We start from the raw sequence: 18,819 nt of genomic DNA on the forward strand, positions 1-18,819 counted from the left end.
CTACGCACTCCCAAATGTTAGTCACGCACCAACCCCTTCGACTACAGCGTCGGCCAAAAAATATAAATTAGTCCAACGTTTATGAAATATATGCAAAATTTATTTTTAAATATTTTGTTACAAAACAAAGACGTAAAGAAAAGTAAAATTAAAATCAAATAAATTACAAAAGGCTGCCGCAAAGCAGAGGCGTAAAAAATGTGCATATTTATGTGTGAATGTAAATAAACTTGTTACCAATAAATTATGGAAACCGCAAAGTAAAAGTGGAAGAATGAAATTTATTTTAATTTATTTTATCTTTTGCTAATTTTTGTGAAATAAATTTTAAAGTCAAATAGAAAAATCACACTCAAAGCGACTCAAAATGAATTATGAAAAAATGGAATAATGGAAAAAAAATATTTGATAATAAATTTTTATTCAACGTTATTTTGTTTTTTATTTTTTGTGGGTTTTAAAAGTTTGATGCAGCTCTATATAACCAAATTGGAAAACCAAAAGTTTTTTTAAGAACAAAATTAGACAAAAATAATTTTTTTTCTGCATTTTGCTTATTAAAAAATTTTGTGTATTAAAAATTTAAATTTATCAGAACAATGTTTTTTTTTGCTTTTGATCAAAAAGTGTGAAAAAAAAATTTTTTTTTGTATAGTAGGAAAATTGAAGGCAAACAATTTTTAGTAAAAAAATTTAAGAAAACTAATTTGGTTGAACAAAAAAATTTATGAAAAAACAATTTTTTAATAAATAAATTAAAAGAAAAATTAATTTAATAAAAAATTTTAAGCCAAAACGAATTTATTGGAGAAACAACATTTTTGATAAAAAATGTTTAAGAAAATAAATTTTGTTTAATAAATAAATCAAGGACACAAACTTGTTTAATAAAAAGTTTTCAGAAAAAAATAACTTGCTTAAAAAGAATTAAAAAAATTTAATAAATAAATTAAAGGAAAAAAATGCTTACAAAATTGTAAGAAAAAAAAATTTTTGCAGAAAAAAAATTGTTAATAAAATTAAAGAAATCTAATAAAAAAGTTAAAGAAAAAAATGTTTGATAAAAAAAATTAAAAAAAATTACAAAGAAAAAAAACCTTTTATAGCAAAATCGAAGGCAAACAAGTTTTGTTTAATAAAACAGTTTAAGAAAAAAAATGTTTAATAAGTAAATTAAATAAAAACTTATATTTAAAAAAATTTAAGAAAAAAAAGATTTGGTTGAAGAAAATTTTTTTAATAAAAAATTGAAGAAAACAAATTTTGTTTAATGAAAAAATTCAAATTGACAAAAAAAAAAACTAAGAAAAAATTGAAAAAAACTAATTTTTTTTATAAAAAATTTAATTAGAACAATTTTTTTTGACGAAGAAGGCAAACCAATTTGGTTTAAGGAAAATTTTTTTTAATAAATAAATTGAATGAAAAAGTTATATTAAAAAACATTTAAAATTTGTTGAAAGAAAACTTTTTAATAAAAAATTAAAAAAAAAATTTGTTTAATGAAAAAATTTAAGAAAAAATAATTATTTTTAATAAATAAATCGAAGAAAAAAAATTGAAGGAAAAAGTGATATTAAAAAACATTTAAGAAAAAAAATTTGTTGAAAGAAAACTTTTTAATAAAAAATTTAAAAAAAATTTGTTTAATGAAAAAATTTAAGAAAAAATAATTATTTTTAATAAATAAATCGAAGAAAAAAATTTGTTTAATAAAAAATTTTAAGAAAAAAAGAATTTGTTTAATAAAAAACTTCTAGAAGTATTAAAGAAAACAATAACAAATCAAGAAAACAAAAATTAGTAAAAAAAAATTAAGGAAAATAAAAATTGTTTTAATTCATTTATTTTTTATCTCACAAATACTTGCTGCCAAAACGAAAAATTATTTGAATATTGTTGAATATATTTGTAACCGTAAGCCCGAAAAAAAATATTTCGTATTATTTTATAACTCTAAAAATATTTTACTTATTTAGAAAAAAAAACATATATTTTTGTAAAAACAAATCAAAATTTTCCTTTCTTAACTTATCAATTTATGAATATTTATTCACTTTATTTTGCAGAAAAACAGCGTTTATCACTTTGTGTGGGCTGTGGCGGTCAAATTCACGACCAGTATATCCTGCGCGTCGCCCCCGATCTTGAATGGCATGCGGCATGCCTCAAATGCCAAGAATGCCGGCAATTTCTGGACGAGAGTTGTACGTGTTTTGTGCGTGACGGCAAGACGTACTGTAAGCGTGATTACGTTAGGTGAGTGCACACGAGCAAAAAACCACAATTAAAGAAAACAAAAAAAATTATTTTTAATACACAACTGTGAGGAAATTCAGATTCTAAAAAAAAGTTAAAAAGATAAAACTTTAAATGTACACATATACAAACAATTGAGTTTACTTTAGCCACATTAGTGTGAACTGTACTTGTAAGTGTGTATGCTGAGCCATGCTTATTTATGGCCACAATCTCACATTCGCATCATTTAGTTGAACCATAGTTTTGATACAAAAACACCTTGTCTGTGTGTGTGTGGCAATTAATTTGCAAGTACGAAACCGCCGCACGGTAACTGCTATCCTATCAAAGTCACTTATTGCACGTCAGGCGGTTGAGCCACGCGCTTAAAAATTTACGCTGTGCCACGCACCGACCTCACGCTTATCTAGATCGAGTCATGAGGCGCGTGGTTTCAGTCCCATTTTGATGCTCACATATCAACAGGCCACTTACATAACAAAAGTACCATTAGTTGAAATTATACTTCACCTAACCACTATTAATTCGTGGCTTTACAATTTTTTCTCATTGCAAAATTATAAACACCCATGTTTAAAAAAAATTTAGTTCATTGTTCAGTAAACGTCATAATTTCATGAAACTTGAAACCAGTTTCAAATTTTGTACAAAAATATAATAAAAAAAATTCTAAGCTAAATCAAAACTTTCAACTTCTTAACCAGAATTTAAAAAAAAATTTTAGTACGCAATTTAGCCTATTAAATTTTAGTATAACAAAGCGGAAGTTTCAAAAGACTTCAAAATGTCGTCGATTTTTGACCATTTTTTTTGCTGAGGTTTCTTACGTACAAAGTTGAATTTTTTCATGTGGAAGAAAAATCTGACTGAACTGTAAAAAGAGGTCACTTAGACCTATAGGCTCCATTATGTTACCAGCGCTATGTATTTGGAGTCGAAATATTGTACGAAGTGTGTTCAAAAAGTATCGCGAATTTCGCGTTTTTTTCAAAAATTATTTTTTTATTCATTAATATCTATTTGGTCCCCTTCAAAGTAATCCGCATGAGATATTATGCACTTGTGCAAACGTTTTTTCTAATCTTCGAAACACTTCAAAAAATCATTTTTTTATCTTGTTCAGCTCTTCCTTCGATGCCGTCTTTATCTTGTCAATCGTAGCATAACGTCATCCTTTCATGGGCCTCTTCAGTTTCGGGAACAAGAAAAAGTCACAGGGGGCTTTGGCATCATTAGTGTGTTGTTTTTGGCCAAAAAGTCGCGCACAAGCAACGGTGTGTGAGCTGTGGCGTTATCGTGATGCAAGAGCCAATTTTTGTTCTTCCACAAATCCGGGCATTTCTGGTGCATAACTTGTAGGTAATATTCCTTATTGACCGTTTTACCCTATGGCAAGAACTCATGATGCGCAACGCCCCTGCAATCGAAGAAAACGGTAAGCAAAACTTTTGCATTCGACCGAACTTGGCGCGCTTTTTTCGGTCTTGGTTCGTGCGGCAGCTTCCATTGAGATGATTGAACTTTGGTTTCCACGTCATAACCATAAACACACGATTCGTCACCAGTTATGACCCTCTGGAGCAAATTTGGGTCATCGCGGACAGAGTCCAACATCTCATTAGCAATGTTCGTATTTGGTACGAATTTCGCGGCGACCCATCTCATGCCTAAATCACTGAAAAAAATCAAATGCCACGAGACAATCGATATGTCTAGGTCCTCAGCAACTTATCTAACTATGATTCGACGATTGGCCAATACCATTTTCTTCACTTCATTAATTTTTTCGTCTGTTGTTGAAGTGCTCGGGCATACGGCACGCTTTACTCACATGTTCACGGTTTTCTAAGAACATTTTGTACCACCGATAAATGATGCTTTGGTCCACAGTAGCTTCTCCGTATGGCACAGTCAACATGCGGAATTCATCCGCGCCCTTAATTTCGTTTTTCACACAAAATTTGATACACGTTCTTTGATCCATCTTTTTTAATAAGTAAAAATCGCAGACGAGCCGAAACACGCGCGAGCTGCCGAAATTCGAATTTACGTAACGTGCGAAAATTCAAAATTCGCGATACTTTTTGAACACCCCTCGTATTATGCAATTCTTAATGGACGTCTTCGCGAGTTTTAACAAGTCGTTCAGCCGTTAGTCAGCAATATCCTTCAAGGTTGAGAAATATGCCGATCCTAGTCCTGCAAAGAGCAGCGTAGTGGCAAAGTAGGTGTTCCAAAGTACCCCTAGTATTCGCTTCGTTGCATGTGTTGCACGCATCGCTCTAGACCAATCCCATTTTGGCTGCGTGATGTGAGCTGAGACAGTGTCCCGTTAGTACTCCAACCAATATTTGGCAGTCTTTCCCAGTCCGTGATAAAATACAATTTGCACTTTCCCAATCCTTAGCATAATTTTGGATATTTTGTACGAGGTTGAGTGTTCCCATATCGACTGCGCTTCCAGCGCTAGGTCCTTATTTAGTTCTGTTTTCAGAACGGAGAGTGATGGGAATATGCCTCACGTGTTCAACCTCGGCAAACAAATGCCTGCCTTAGCGAGCTCATCGGCGCTCTCACTTCTTTCTATTCCTTTGCGTCCAGGTATCCAATAAAAAAGTGAACTGCCCATTTCCACTCATCGTCCATTTTAGATGTGTAATGTTGAACACATTTCAAGTTAGTCCAAGGAGCCATAATTGCTTTAATATCCGCTTGGCTGTTAGTGAAATTGTTTGTCCTAGTGTTAAGAGGGGTTAATTCCAGAGCCAATACAGCTGATTTTGTTGCGATATAGATTTCAGCTTGAATTATACTACAGTAGTTAGGGAATCTGAAAGGCTTTTGGAGATCAAGTTGCGGACAAAGGGCAGCCGCTCCTACTCCTTCGGCCTGTTTGGACCCATCTGTAAAGAAATGGTATGGATGATAGTTGAATTCTAGATCTTCCTGCCATTCATTTCGCTCTATAAGGACGCTAGACGTTTTGACAAATTTAACTTGTGGTATTACGTAGGCGTCCGCCGTAGCCGAATGGGTTGGTGCGCGACTACATTCGGAATTCACAGAGGGAACGTCGGTTCGAATCTCAGTGAAAACACCAAAATTAAGAAAAAACATTTTTCGCGGTCGCCCCTCGGCAGGCAATGGCAAACCTCCTAGTGTATTTCTGCCATGAAAAAGCTCCTCATAAAAATATCTGCCGTTCGGAGTCGGCTTGAAACTGTAGGTCCCTCCCACCACAAATAGGAGGAGGAGCTCGGCCAAACACCAAAAAAGGGTGTACGCGCCAATTATATATAAATACTATATACATATATTACGTAGTCTGACTTTCCGTTTGCATGCAGAAGGTTGTTTCGACCAGAAAGCCTCTGTGAGAATTGTCCTAACATTTTCAGTCTTAGAGCAGATCTTTTGGCTGAGTTTCTAACTACTACTTTGACGGGATGCCAGTTAAGAAGTCTTTCTATGATAACAGCCAAGCCGTCAGCATATGTATGTCGTGAGTTTTCGTCCGCTATTCCCAAGTTTGATGAGAATCTGATAAAGTAAAGAAGTATGCCATAAGAAAATATTTTTGAAATACTACCAATATCAACAAATTCAACTTTAAGGTTTTGGCGAAGGGTGAAAATCTCAGTAGCCTTTATTTCATGTCTTGTCAAGCATCCTGGAGAGGTGGTGAGATGGACCTTCTCTTTAAATTTCCGGTACGAAACTTGACAATCTTCTATAAATCCAAATAGGCGTGCCAAAATTATGTAGTTGAGGCAATAACGAAGATGTGTGGCGCATACGCAAGGCTTTCGGCGACGACGACCGGCTCTTCGCTTATTATAGTATATATAAATATATATAACACATATAAATATATATAATGAATGCAATATTTTATAATATATATAAAAATAATACATATTTATTTTTTATTCCATATTTGATATTTGATAATGTGCCAATTCCATTTTAAAGGCCTATAAATGTTGCTTCATTGGTCAAAAATTCACCAGGGTATCTCTCATTAATGCTATAAGTGTACATACACACATACATACATACATACATACATATACTATTTATGTATTCGTATTAACTTCAGTAGCCAATAGGCATTGGTGTAAAAAACGGTGCGATATATTGAATTAAGAAATTTCAACATCAATGCTAATGAAAAAATCAAAAATAACTTTAATATATGCGTATGCGTATTTTCGCTAAATTACATACACACAGACATGTTTATGCATAAATGTAAATAGGAATCATGCCATAGGCACATACCCAAATAATTACATATTAATTATAGCTAGATAGAGAAGCCTATGTACGAGGGGTGCTATTTATGCCCTGACAGCTAATAACTGGTTTCATCAACGTCAAATACGGCAGGTGCTACTGACGTTTGACGTTATATTATTATAATATTTCCATTGCTTACATTGGCCTCAACAATTCACTTCACAAGAAAAAAAATTAATATGCATAGTCGATAAAGGTATGAGGTACTGAGGTATACAATAGTATGAGGTTCCTCAATCGGATAGAAAAAATTTTATGAAAATTGATTAAATAAATAAAGTAAAATTTAAAAAATTTCTAACTGCACCCAGTCGAACCCAGAGTGACGAAATCCGCACGTGGCGGTATTGAACCATTTTTTTAATTGCGCCACTCCTACGATATAAAAATATTGGAGTATACAGAATTGCATTCGATAGAAGAAAACTTATAGTCCGGGAGACAGGGGTCATTTCGACCTCATCATTTCATGCCGACTGATTTTAATACTGAAGGCAGACGCCATCCAATGGATGACGAAACCAACCGTCAGCTGGTCCAGTAGCGGTGGGTAGGTGAGTGGGATGCTGCGAAACGTGTCAACCGTCAGCCCGAGCATTGAAAATTCCGCGCGCCGCCGAGATGTATGAACGCAATGATACATTCTTGCTTCGGCTGACGGCTTTCCCAACGCTATAACGCAAAATTATGTAAAAAAATTTCAATCGGCATAAAGTAGTTTTACTTTTTATTTTATTTTACAAGTTCACCTGTTCAGCTGACGTATTTTCCCCCCACTACGGCGCAGCTGACTATTTTTTTTATTCTACTAAATGTCAGCAACACATGAAAAAAATTTCAGTCGGTATAAAATGAGTTGGTAGAATTTTTTTTTCGACACGTTTCGTACCCTCCCACAATTACAACCACCGCAGGTGCGCCAGCTGACGTTCACTTTCGTTATTCATGAAAGCTAAATCATAAGTATAGTCAAGAATTTAACAGTATAAAAACACAGTCCAAAATCGACCCCCGGTTCCTGGACACATAGGCATACAGTAATACAGTAGATTCTGTTTTTATGCGGTAGATACGTTCCGCAAGAAACAGCATAAAAAAAACAGCATAAAAAAAGCTACTAGTTCTCATAGTAAAACTATAGATATGTTTCAAAAGTGCTAAGAACCGCATAAATCTGAAATAATGTAATAAAATCCCATAAAAAAAGGGCACTAGTCCCATATTATAAATAACTATAGATACGTTCCATAGACCGCATGAATCTGAAATAATTAAATAAAATTGCATAAACAAAATATTGTATTTTTGAAAATTATATCTTTATTTAAGAAACGTCAGATCGTCGAAAAATAGATTTACGTCAGAAATAGAATCAGACAATACCCGCATGTTGCGCATTCGTTTAGGATTTGGCGTAAAATCACTTTCGTCACTTGAGGAAATGTACACGTCTGTTCTGGATGGTGATGCAGGCGGTTCCATACTTGTAGGGTTACCATTTCTGATGTAATCTGTGATCAGTTTTTGCTTAGCTGGTTTAGAATCTTGTTTATATGTATAATTCCCGATATGTCGACATGCATTTTGTAATTTAAAAAAAAACCTCACTATTTCAAAACCACATAAAAAAAGCCGCATAAAAACAGAACCTACTGTACTTAAAGATTCTGTGTAAGGGTTGTTTCGAAAGAAAAAAAATTGAAATGTCCAAGGTGGCGCCAAATTAATCATTCAATTTTTTTTTTCGAACTAATTTTTTTAAGATTCTGTGTACGGTTTGCTCAGAAAGACAATAACTGAAATATTATACTACGTGGCACAAAATTCCAATTTTTTTTTCGGAATAATTTTTTTACTAAATAAAAAAATGATTTTGAATAACTTTAACTCTATTTTGACATCCACGCGCTCCTTGCTTGGCTGCTTGTATACTGCAGCTGTATAGTTCTTCTTCTTTTTCTTGATTGGCGCGATAACCGCCTATGCGATTTTGGCCGAATTTAACAAAGCGCGCCAGTCGTTTCTTTCTCGTGCTAACCGGTGCCAGTTGGACACACCAAAAGATGCCAAGTTCTTTTCCGCCTAATCTTTCCAAAGCAAAGGAAACCTTCATTTTTCTTCCTCTGCCTCCACCAGCTGTTACCTCATCGAATACTTTCAGAGTCGGAGCGAAAATTTGAATACTGGATTTATATGGTTTTTGTTAGACATTCAGCTACAATTTTATAAGCAAAATAATGAAGAGTCAAACCAAAAAAAGAAAAATGCTTTTGCATTTTGTCGCCTCTAAAAAAGTAAAAAAAAGTGTTTAGTGAAAAAGTTATTCAAAATCGAAATTGGATGCTTAATTTTGCGCTACTTTGTATGTATTGAAATATGCAGATCTCTTTCACGCTTTCTAGTCATCACTCCAATTTTATCTAACTATATTATATTTTTTATATCGGCCGCTGTAGCCAAATGGTTTGTGCGTGACTACAATTCGGAATTCGGTGAAACACCAAAATTAAGAAAAACATTTTTCTAATAGCGGTCGCCCCTCAGCAGGCAATGGCAAACCTCCGAGTGTATTTCTGCCATGAAAAAAGCTCCTCATAAAAAATATCTGCCGTTGGGAGTCGTCTTGAAACTTTAGGTCCCTCCATTTGTGGAAAACATCCAGACGCACACCACAAATAGGAGGAGGAGCTCGGCCAAACACCCAAAAATATATATTTTTTTTATATATTTTTTTATATTGTAGAATTGCTCGTATTTACAATAGATACTTTCAGGAAAATCTACATACATATCTTGCCTATTTATATATATACATACATACTCTTATTATTCATACAAACTTTAAATTTGTTAATATTTGCATGATAATTTGGGCATTTGATTCCATTGCAACAAAAAAAAACCCTCATTTGATGAGATTCCCATCATTACTTGCGCGAGATTTTCGAATGTATGAGCATATTTGCACACCTACATAGGTGTGTACACGATCATCCTAATTAGTATCATTGGACGATCACATGTCTTATCGAAATTCAAAGTCACATTTTATCAAAAGTACAGTTCGAGCTTTTCCTAGCAGCAAATTAGTTTTTCTTTGCATTGGCACTAAAGTGTGTTTTTACACAGTCTGGCAAAACGCCCGAGAGTAATTGCAAAAAGCTGTGCCATTAAAGCAAAAGTTGTTGAGAACTTAAGAGCTCAAATGGGTAGAAATATGCGTAAGACAAGATGGTTCAAGAATGCAAAAATTGAAGACGCCTGAAGATGCGCAAAATCACACTGAAAATTAAGACTCATTCGAAGTAGAAATTCTCACTGAGCTCAAAACAAGTAGCAAATCTAGGCTCCGTTGATGCCATTGGGCTATGGCTAGACACTTACTGGGATAATTTAAAGTTTATCTAAACAGATTTTGAAGCTGCTCTGAAGGCACAGGCCACTAAATATTGCGGTAAAACAGGAGTGAACATTTCTACAAATATTCTGTACCCTTACACAAAACACGCGCCAACAAAAAACGTCTGAAAATCAATTTCTCATCAAACCAGCTCAAATTCGTGGCATTGGACAGTTTGTAGGTAGATGTAATCACTACAAAGGCCTTCTAAAGCCATTTTCTTGGATATAGAAATACCGACGCAAAGCCTATACCTGATTGCCTATATAGGTACAATATTTTTTTGATATTTGAATGGATTTGCTTCATTTTACAGGTTTATCAGAGGACTTATGACATTTTTTTTAAAGACGAAAACAGTTTCATAAATTAAAAAAAAAAATAAAAAAAATTTTTTAAAATTATTAGGTTTATGAAAATCCGATTTTTAAATTACTCATAATTTTCTGCGCTAAGGCGGCCGTAAAGAAAATTCGAAGTGATTTTTGAAAACTTAATTATTTCATCAGAAACTTAACCAAGGCGAATCTATTAAAGGTGGTATCCAAGGCGAATTAAGTACCTTAGGTGGCGCCTTGCCAAAACAGTTACGATTTTGACAAGCCTGACCTCTGAAGTCAGAGTCCCTTTTGTTGAGCTTTTGTTTGTTTATTGATGGGCTCTTATGACACAGCGAATTCTGAAGGAGCAATCATTACTCATATCATTCTTGGATGGTATCGGTATTTCTTGCACTTTGGTATTTTAGTTGTCAGAATGGCTTGCTTATTTGCCTTTGTTTTCCTTGTTTGTTTACATTTATGATTTATGTTTAGCAAGGCGAATCTATTAAAGGTAGTATCGGTAATTCAGCTGATTTGGTATCTATTAAAGGTAGTATCGGTAAAGCAGCTGATTTGGTTTTTTTGTTTTTTTTTAGCCATGAGTCTGTCAGCCCAGAATGAAACAAAGCGATTCATTTTTTTGTTTTCTACTTTGCCAATACTTTGCTTTGACAATCAGACGTACAACTTAACGCCTTCAACTTAACTATAAATTTCAAATAAAACAACAAATAACATTTAAATAAATCAACTCTGAGTTAAGCAATTTTTGGTAGAACGAAAATTTGTTTATCAGTGTGCTGTAAATTTATATGAGTAGTTAGTCCAAGTCGCCTATACAAGGTGGCGCAAAATTAATCATTAAATTGGGCTTTTGCATAACATTTTTACTACAATAAATAAAAAAAATTAATGATTTTGAGTGTCGGAAATCTTTATTTTGATCTTTACGCACTTATTGCAGTTACCCAGTTCACAAGTATCAAATATGTTTGACGTGCCATTTGCAAAACTTTTAAATCTTCTAAAACTTTTTTTTTGTGCCACCTAAATCTTCATCGCTTATCTGTTAGCTGTCTAGCTTTTTCTGCAGCTGTCTAGTTCACGATAGGGTGATTAATTTTGCGCCACCTAAATCTTCATCGTTGCGCACTACATCTGTCATTGTATTGCACTCGCCATAACAATGAATCCTTCTTCAAATGCTTAGTTCAACTAGATGCAACAAATGTTCAAAACCTTCCATTCCATTTTAAGGGAAAGTTAGCTAAAAAATTTTCCTTCAGTAGTAATAAAGTCTAGGGCATTTCCCATTCTACTCCTTGTAGAGTAACATCACCCCAACCCAGACTAACCTAACTTAAATGCCTAAGCTAACCTAAATTCTCGCAAGATGTATTCAACCCTTTATTTACCTACTCACCATTCGTATAATAAATTACATTTCAGCGGTTAACGAATGCCGCATTCGATTCACCACTTATGCTTCTTTGCTCACTGGGAAATTCCGGTGCTCACCAAGCGAAAAATTGTATATGAACGCAACAACATTTTAGCGATGATCAAGCGACTTTGCTTATAGTCGCTTAGCTCAAAAGCAACAAACTTAGGTCAGTGCTTCCAAGTACAAGTAGGGATAATTTTTTGAGTATACATATTTTGCTTAATTTAGATGGCATGCTTTGGAATACATAACAGTTTGTCAAAACGAAATAATGCAGTGCTGCAAAATCATATTTAATGTAAGGCCCAAGAGTATTTTTTTCGTTTCGCAGTGATACACTATTCGCTAGATGGTTGATGAATCGAAATCAGTTATAGTTAAGCCACAGCTTATTTTAGTACTCATTATTGGGATTAATCCAACACTGAGCTTAAGAATTGGTTGGTTGGTTGGTTAAAGTGGTGATTCTTCCAGAATCCAACTAGCGCTTCCGCGCCATTTTGTTGCCACATCCTCGTTACCAACTTGTTTAACGGTTATTTACAGCATAACTATATCGAGTCTGTGCGGTTAAGGAGCCTTATTAGGTTGTTAACGTCTAAGCCAGATAGTTGTTCGAGATTCTCGAACGGCGGTTGGCCCAGGGTTAACATTCTGTCCTTCCATAGGGCAGGGCATTCACAGAGGAAATGGAAGATTGTCTCCTTTTTCTCCGGTTGTTTGCAACTGTGACAGTATGTATTGTGAGGGATACCCATTTTGGCTGCTAGTTCTCCGAGCTTAAGAGTAGTTAAAGAGATAATTATGGCGTTTTTTTGGAATAATCATTGGAAAACGTTTATACTTTTGTGTTCTTATTTTTTCAGAAATATTAATATGTTTTACGTTTGCCGTCGGTGTAGCAAAGGTGGGTTGAGTGATTGAGAAACATTTTTCAGTCTTCCTGAAGCCCGAATTTTACATAATTTTATATAAAATAACGACAGGGATTGCATCTGTAGATACCTACGTATAAAATACGCAATCAATAAATCTAGTTTCCTTTAACTGCCCAATAGTTATAAAAATACCGCTAAAATGCAAATGAGTTGTACAAATTAAAAGCTCCATACGCAAATTTGTACTCTTCAATGGCATTTAGCAGAGTATTGATAAATGCACACATACGACAACAACAATCTCATTTCAATAACAAAGCGTGAATATTTAACAACAGTAGCCATCAAAATGTGTACGCACACACACACAAACATATGTAGGTAAACAAATATAATAACAAATATTTGTAAAACAATTTAATATTTTACCACCACCACCAGCACACCACCATGCGCCACTGGCCACTAACCAAAAGCTGTCAAAAGGCGAAAATGATTTTTAAAAATTCATAAGCGGTGTTGCCGTGTACGAAAATGCCTCAATTTGTTTAACATTAAATATACTCTAATAAAAACTTTTAAACAGTTAAAAATAAACTTAGAAGCAGCGAAAATATTATATTTGTATGCTAAATATGTGCGTATGTGTTTGATGGTGCATTGTGTGCCATGTACAAACATATGAATTTTACATATAAAAACATTTAAATAATTTATTAACACGTGGCAGGCAATCGATAACAAATTAGCACATTTTTCAAGCAAAAAAACAATGTATTAATAATAGCAAGAAATGGTATAGGGAGTTTATGGAAAACACTCGCATGCACATACAGTTACGGATATATCATAAATTCCAGACACCCGAAAATTACAGTTATTGCAATTAAAATTTTCTAAACCTTTTTTCTTTAGTGAATAGCTGCATATCAGGTAGATACCTATGAAATGATACTTCCTTTTCAATTTCACTCGTTTATTTACAAAAACTGGTTACAAATTTAATCTTCAAAATAATAACCATCACTAGCGACACATTTTTCCCATCTCTCAGGCAATTTGTGGATGCCGCGCCAAAAACATTGGCCGCCTTCGTGAGAATGAAAGCGCTGCTCGGAAAGTGCGTAGCCCATCGATGCAAACAAATAATAATCGGAAGGCGCCAAGTCTGGTGAGTAAGCCGCATGCACCAGCGGTTCCCAATTGTACGTCTCCTCCAATTCCCGGGTCGCTCTTGTTCGATGTGGCGATCCATTGTCATCAAGAAAAATTACTTTGTGACACCGATCGGCATATTCTGGACGTTTTCGGTGTATAGCGCTGTTCAAATCGGCCAATTGTCGTTGATAGCGTGCACCGTCAACTGTTTCACCTGGTTTTAATAGCTCGTACCAAATCAAACCACGCTGTTCCCAGAAAACACACAGCATTGCCTTGCGGCCGAAGCGATTTGGTTTGGCCGTTGTTTTTGGCTTGTGGCCGGGCGGACCATACGATCGTTTACGCTTGGGATTAGAGAAATACACTCATTTTTCATCACTCGTAACGATTCGATGCAAAAAAACTTCCTTTTGAACCGGGAGAGCAGCATTTCACAAGTGGTTTTTCGGTTCTCTTGCTGCCTTTGAGTCAGTTCATGCGGCACCCATCTTCCGTTCTTTAAAATCATGCCCATGTCTTTCAAACGTGTCACCTTCAAGGTAACTAGAAGCGATGTATGTCTATGCATATACCTGTCGTTCCCTATAACCCTATTATACCCTATAAATAATCTTACTATCCGCCCGGCTTTGTATGTGCAGATCTGTTTAGTATTTTCCTCCGCTTTTGTAATAAATACTGCACTTTTCCCTTTCTACTCTCTTTCAAATATGGGCTTTCGAAGTTATGAAAATTCATGAAAATTAAAATGTGTACATAACTCATGGACAAGTAAATAAGATAAAGAAAAAAACAGATTTACATCAGGGGGATGCTAATGAATTTACAATGAATCTTACACAAAAATCTATGTACATAAATGATCCAAATTACACAGATTTCTATGCAATATTATTTGAATGTTTTTTTTTTTCAATGATATTGCACCTTTACAAGGTTGTGACGCTGTTTACACGCGTTTTGTTGCATTATAAAATAAAAATGAAAAAAATAAAAAAAAAATAAAAAAAGAAATAAAAAAATTATAAAAAATAGAAATAAAAAAATAAAAAAAATATTTATATGTATGAAAGTCAACAAACAAACAAACTTGCCTTATTTTCCTACGTCATTTACATCGAATTATATTTCTTTACAGGTTATTTGGTACAAAATGTGATAAATGCGGTAGCTCATTTAGTAAAAATGACTTTGTGATGCGGGCCAAAACGAAAATATTTCATATTGAATGCTTTCGTTGTTCGGCGTGTGCGAGGCAGCTGCTACCAGGTAAATACATATTACAAAAGCAATAAAATATTTTTCACGTTTCTGCAATATTTTCACTCACTCTCAATTTAATTGTTTTCACGCTCACTAACTTTTAATTTTCTTTTTAAAAATATATAAATTTTTGTTTATTCAGAATTAATTAAAATTTATATTACTTCATTTTTGTCCCTCTAAAGGCGATGAGTTTGCGTTACGAGATGGCGGCATATTATATTGTAAGGAAGACCATGATGTTCTAGAGAAATCCTCGCAAAGTAGTCTAACGTCATCATCAATAGAAAGCAACAACAATAATAGTAGTAGTAATAATAATAATACAAGTCTTAGTAATAATAATCATTCCAGCGAATTGGGTTCAATGTCAGGTGAGTTTATTTTATTGCGTATACATATATTAACATATATTTCTATGTTTAATTACATACATACATTTATATATAAAATAGGCATACGTAATATCAAAATTTACATACAAATTATTCGCATAAATTCCTTATTTGGTATGCTGCTCGTAGAATACTTATTCAAGAATAAACCATCGACTGGTTTCTTTTTAAATCGCAAGTTTTTTACAGACAGACAGCTAAGAGGCAGAAACTTAATTTTATGGCTCCGCAGTATAAAATGTATCGCTTTATGCTTGAACCACTTTTTCGAAATATTGCAAACCTACTTTCGAAGTACGTGCTTTGTGGCTCAGACAGTTCGTTAAAAGAAAAGAAGTTTCATTTTTAAGCAGCTTCATCTCGACGGTCATTTTGCCAAACAAATAACCAACATCTGTTAGTAGGAAACCTACATATAAATGCCAAGAAGCCTAAGCAACTGCAGAGAGCGACATATTGATGCTGATTTTTTATTGGTGTTACGAAAATGCTGTTGCACGTGGCATTGAGGTTAACGCGTCATTATTAGACCCCATTTTTGTGAGTTTTGTTGAAAGATCGAAGTTATGCTGACTATCCAGAAACAAATATCGGCCGAGCCATATCCGAAATGGTTGTTGTTGTTGTTGCAGCATTAACATTTATACATATTCGGAGGAATGTTGCTAAAGTGACAGTCCTCGGTCGGTTATAAATCCGGGTCGTTCCGGTTACGTAGAACCGACTGTCGCGGGAACGGCGAAATGGGTGTACGTTCTGTCAAAAAATATCGGGAATTATTCATTTAAAAAGCGCATGTTACTCATATATATGTATTACTCGTATTGTTAACTTAAGCACCGATTATGAGGCGCATAGTGCCAAAATTTTTATTCCAGATTCAATTTCGGATCCAAAGTTTGTTGTTATAGATTTTATTTCGTTTCTATCACTGCATTTGGTTTCCATAACATACAAATTTTCAAACACATAAGCTAGTTGGCCTAGTGGTTTTAGCCTCCAGACCTGGAGTGCCGCCTTTATAACGAACCGAAGGAAACCCGTTACCAAAGTTCAGCTGCTTAATTCAAGACAGACGCTGCTGTTGGACAGATGTTAAAACTTTGTTTTGCTATCTTTTGGTTCACCCTGTGTATTTTAGTTCCGCAGTACACGGCACATCAACTAAGTGTTGCGCTATCCATCACCTGGGGAGGCGTCCGATAGGAGAGATAGCAAAACTCCCTCGGACCCTCGATGTTTTCTTAGAAAATTTGTTCACAATCGATCAGAATATTTACTGCTTCTGCATAAGTAAAAATTGCTAAAAAATATTGAATGGTGTGTTTTATACTTTTTTAAATATCTCCTCTCCTAGTAAGCCAAGTCGATATAGATTTTGGTTTACATTTTGATCCTTAATTTTAGGCAGGTTAAATAATTTTCAGAATTTTTTGCAACACTTGTGAGCTTATTTAACAAATAGATCCCTCAAGACAATTTTTTGTTTTTGTGTTTTTCCGGATGAGGGGTTTAAAATGCCTAGTGCATCATCAAAGCTGTCGTCGCCCGCTCTGGAACAGCTTTCGCGTTACTTCAGAGTGACGTTCCATCTTCCTCATTACAAGGTCTACTTTATACTTGCGCTTTTTCATCCGGCACATTTTTTCCGCGAAACCACTGATGATTTCTCACATTTCTTCGCTGCTTAAAATCTTGTCGATTATATTTTCAGTGGTTATGTGACCGACTGCATTCTCCAACGTTCAATGTTCTTGCTCCCAACTCATGCATTGAAAAAAGGTGTGTTCAACATCGTATATGCAAGTGAAGTGTATTCTAGGTATTTCTAGAAATATCAGTGCCCCGAAAGCATTTGGGTTGTATAAAAATTGACTTCACCAAAGTTCTTGCTGTACCATGTAGTGATGTATTTTATTAACCTGGTCGTCCACCTGTCGCGTGTTTCGTTCCTCGAGCGGTCTTTCCATAGGCTTAGCGTTTCATCCTTTATTCCGCGCGCTGCAAGTTTGTTTACACTTTCTTCTATCCTCTCGTTCTTTAATGCCCACAATTTCTTCCTCTCAAAGGCTAGTAAATCTATCGTTATTGAACCACTCTGATACTGTGCGGTAGGTAGGCACAACTCTCAGAGCTGCCGTTCGTTATGCCGATGCTAGGAGCTTCCACCGGGGATTTGCCTTCAGCGCATTTGCGATACGAAAACACCAGAAAACTGCACGGCGTACAGCCATTCATTTCGTGAAACTTATGGGTTTTTAGTAAATTTAAAGACTTAATTGGTTATTTTATAACGGCGTAGAACTGTAGGTTCCTCCATTTGAAGCACAACATCAAGACATATTTTATGAATTGGAGGGAAGTATGGCGAAAAAACAGTGATCTTGTTTAGAGAACTCAACCAATATAATAAATTTGATCACTGTCTTAGAAGAAGAGTGTGCTTGCCTGAAATTTCTGTGGTCAATCATTTCTTCTTCTTCTTTATTGCTAGTCGTTTCTTTCTCGTGCTAACCGGCACCAGTTGGACCCACCAAGTGAAGTCAAGCTCGTCTTCACCTGATCTTTCCAACGTAGAGAAGCTCCTTTTCTTTATCTGCTACCACAATCTAGTACCCCATCGAATACTTTCAGAGTCGGTGCGTTGGTATCCATTCGGACGGCATTACCTAGCCAACGAAGCCGCTGGATCTTTATTCGCTGCACTATGTGTATGTCATCGTAAAGCTCATACAGCTCATTGTTCTATCGCCTACAATACTCGCCGTCAGCAACGTGCAAAGTTCCAAAAATCTTCCGCAGAATCTTTCTTTCAAACACTCCAATGGGCGCCTTATCGGATATTTTCATCGTCCAAGCTTCTGCGCCATACGTTAGGACGGGCTTGATGAGAGCTTTGTAGAGTGTTTGTTTTGTTCGTCGAGAAGGGACTTTACTACTCATTTGCTAATTAGTTTGAAGTAGAACTTGTAGGCAAGAGAGATTCTCCGTTGGACTTCAAGGCTGGCATTGTTATCGGTTTAATGCAGGTTCCTAGATGAACGAAGTCTCTTTCATCCGCAAAATCATAACTTTCAACAGTGACGTGGCTGCCGATACGCGAGTAAGCCGACTGTTTGATGATAGAAGGTACTCCGTTTTGTCCTCGTTCTCCAACAGACTCATTCCCTTTGCTTCTATATCCAGTTTGAAAAAGGCAGAACTAACAACGCGATCGATCACTACTTCGGTCAATTAAAAATACTAACCTATACAGTTCAAAGGCTTCAGGAAGCAGTACCGCATTTTCTTTCCTTCTTCTTCTTCCACTTATTTCTGTGATTCTTCTCCTTCTTATTTTCTCATCCTTCCTAGAAGACGAGCATTGATTGTCTTCCACTGATTATTATTGACT

The 18,819-nt window shown here is 35.0% G+C and overlaps 1 protein-coding gene across 1 annotated transcript in view; it reads left to right on the plus strand.

Moving 5' to 3' along the window:
- Nucleotides 1-18,819, plus strand: part of LOC129249276 (insulin gene enhancer protein isl-1) — a 127,379-nt gene that overhangs the window by 94,867 nt on the left and 13,693 nt on the right. Inside the window, exons 2-4 of the mRNA XM_054888987.1 lie at nucleotides 2,070-2,259; nucleotides 14,906-15,036; nucleotides 15,216-15,404. Coding sequence (XP_054744962.1) covers nucleotides 2,070-2,259; nucleotides 14,906-15,036; nucleotides 15,216-15,404 — 510 coding nt within the window. The remainder of the gene's footprint in view (nucleotides 1-2,069; nucleotides 2,260-14,905; nucleotides 15,037-15,215; nucleotides 15,405-18,819) is intronic.

The sequence above is a fragment of the Anastrepha obliqua genome, chromosome 5, assembly GCF_027943255.1.
Source record: "Anastrepha obliqua isolate idAnaObli1 chromosome 5, idAnaObli1_1.0, whole genome shotgun sequence".
NCBI lineage: Eukaryota > Metazoa > Arthropoda > Insecta > Diptera > Tephritidae > Anastrepha > Anastrepha obliqua.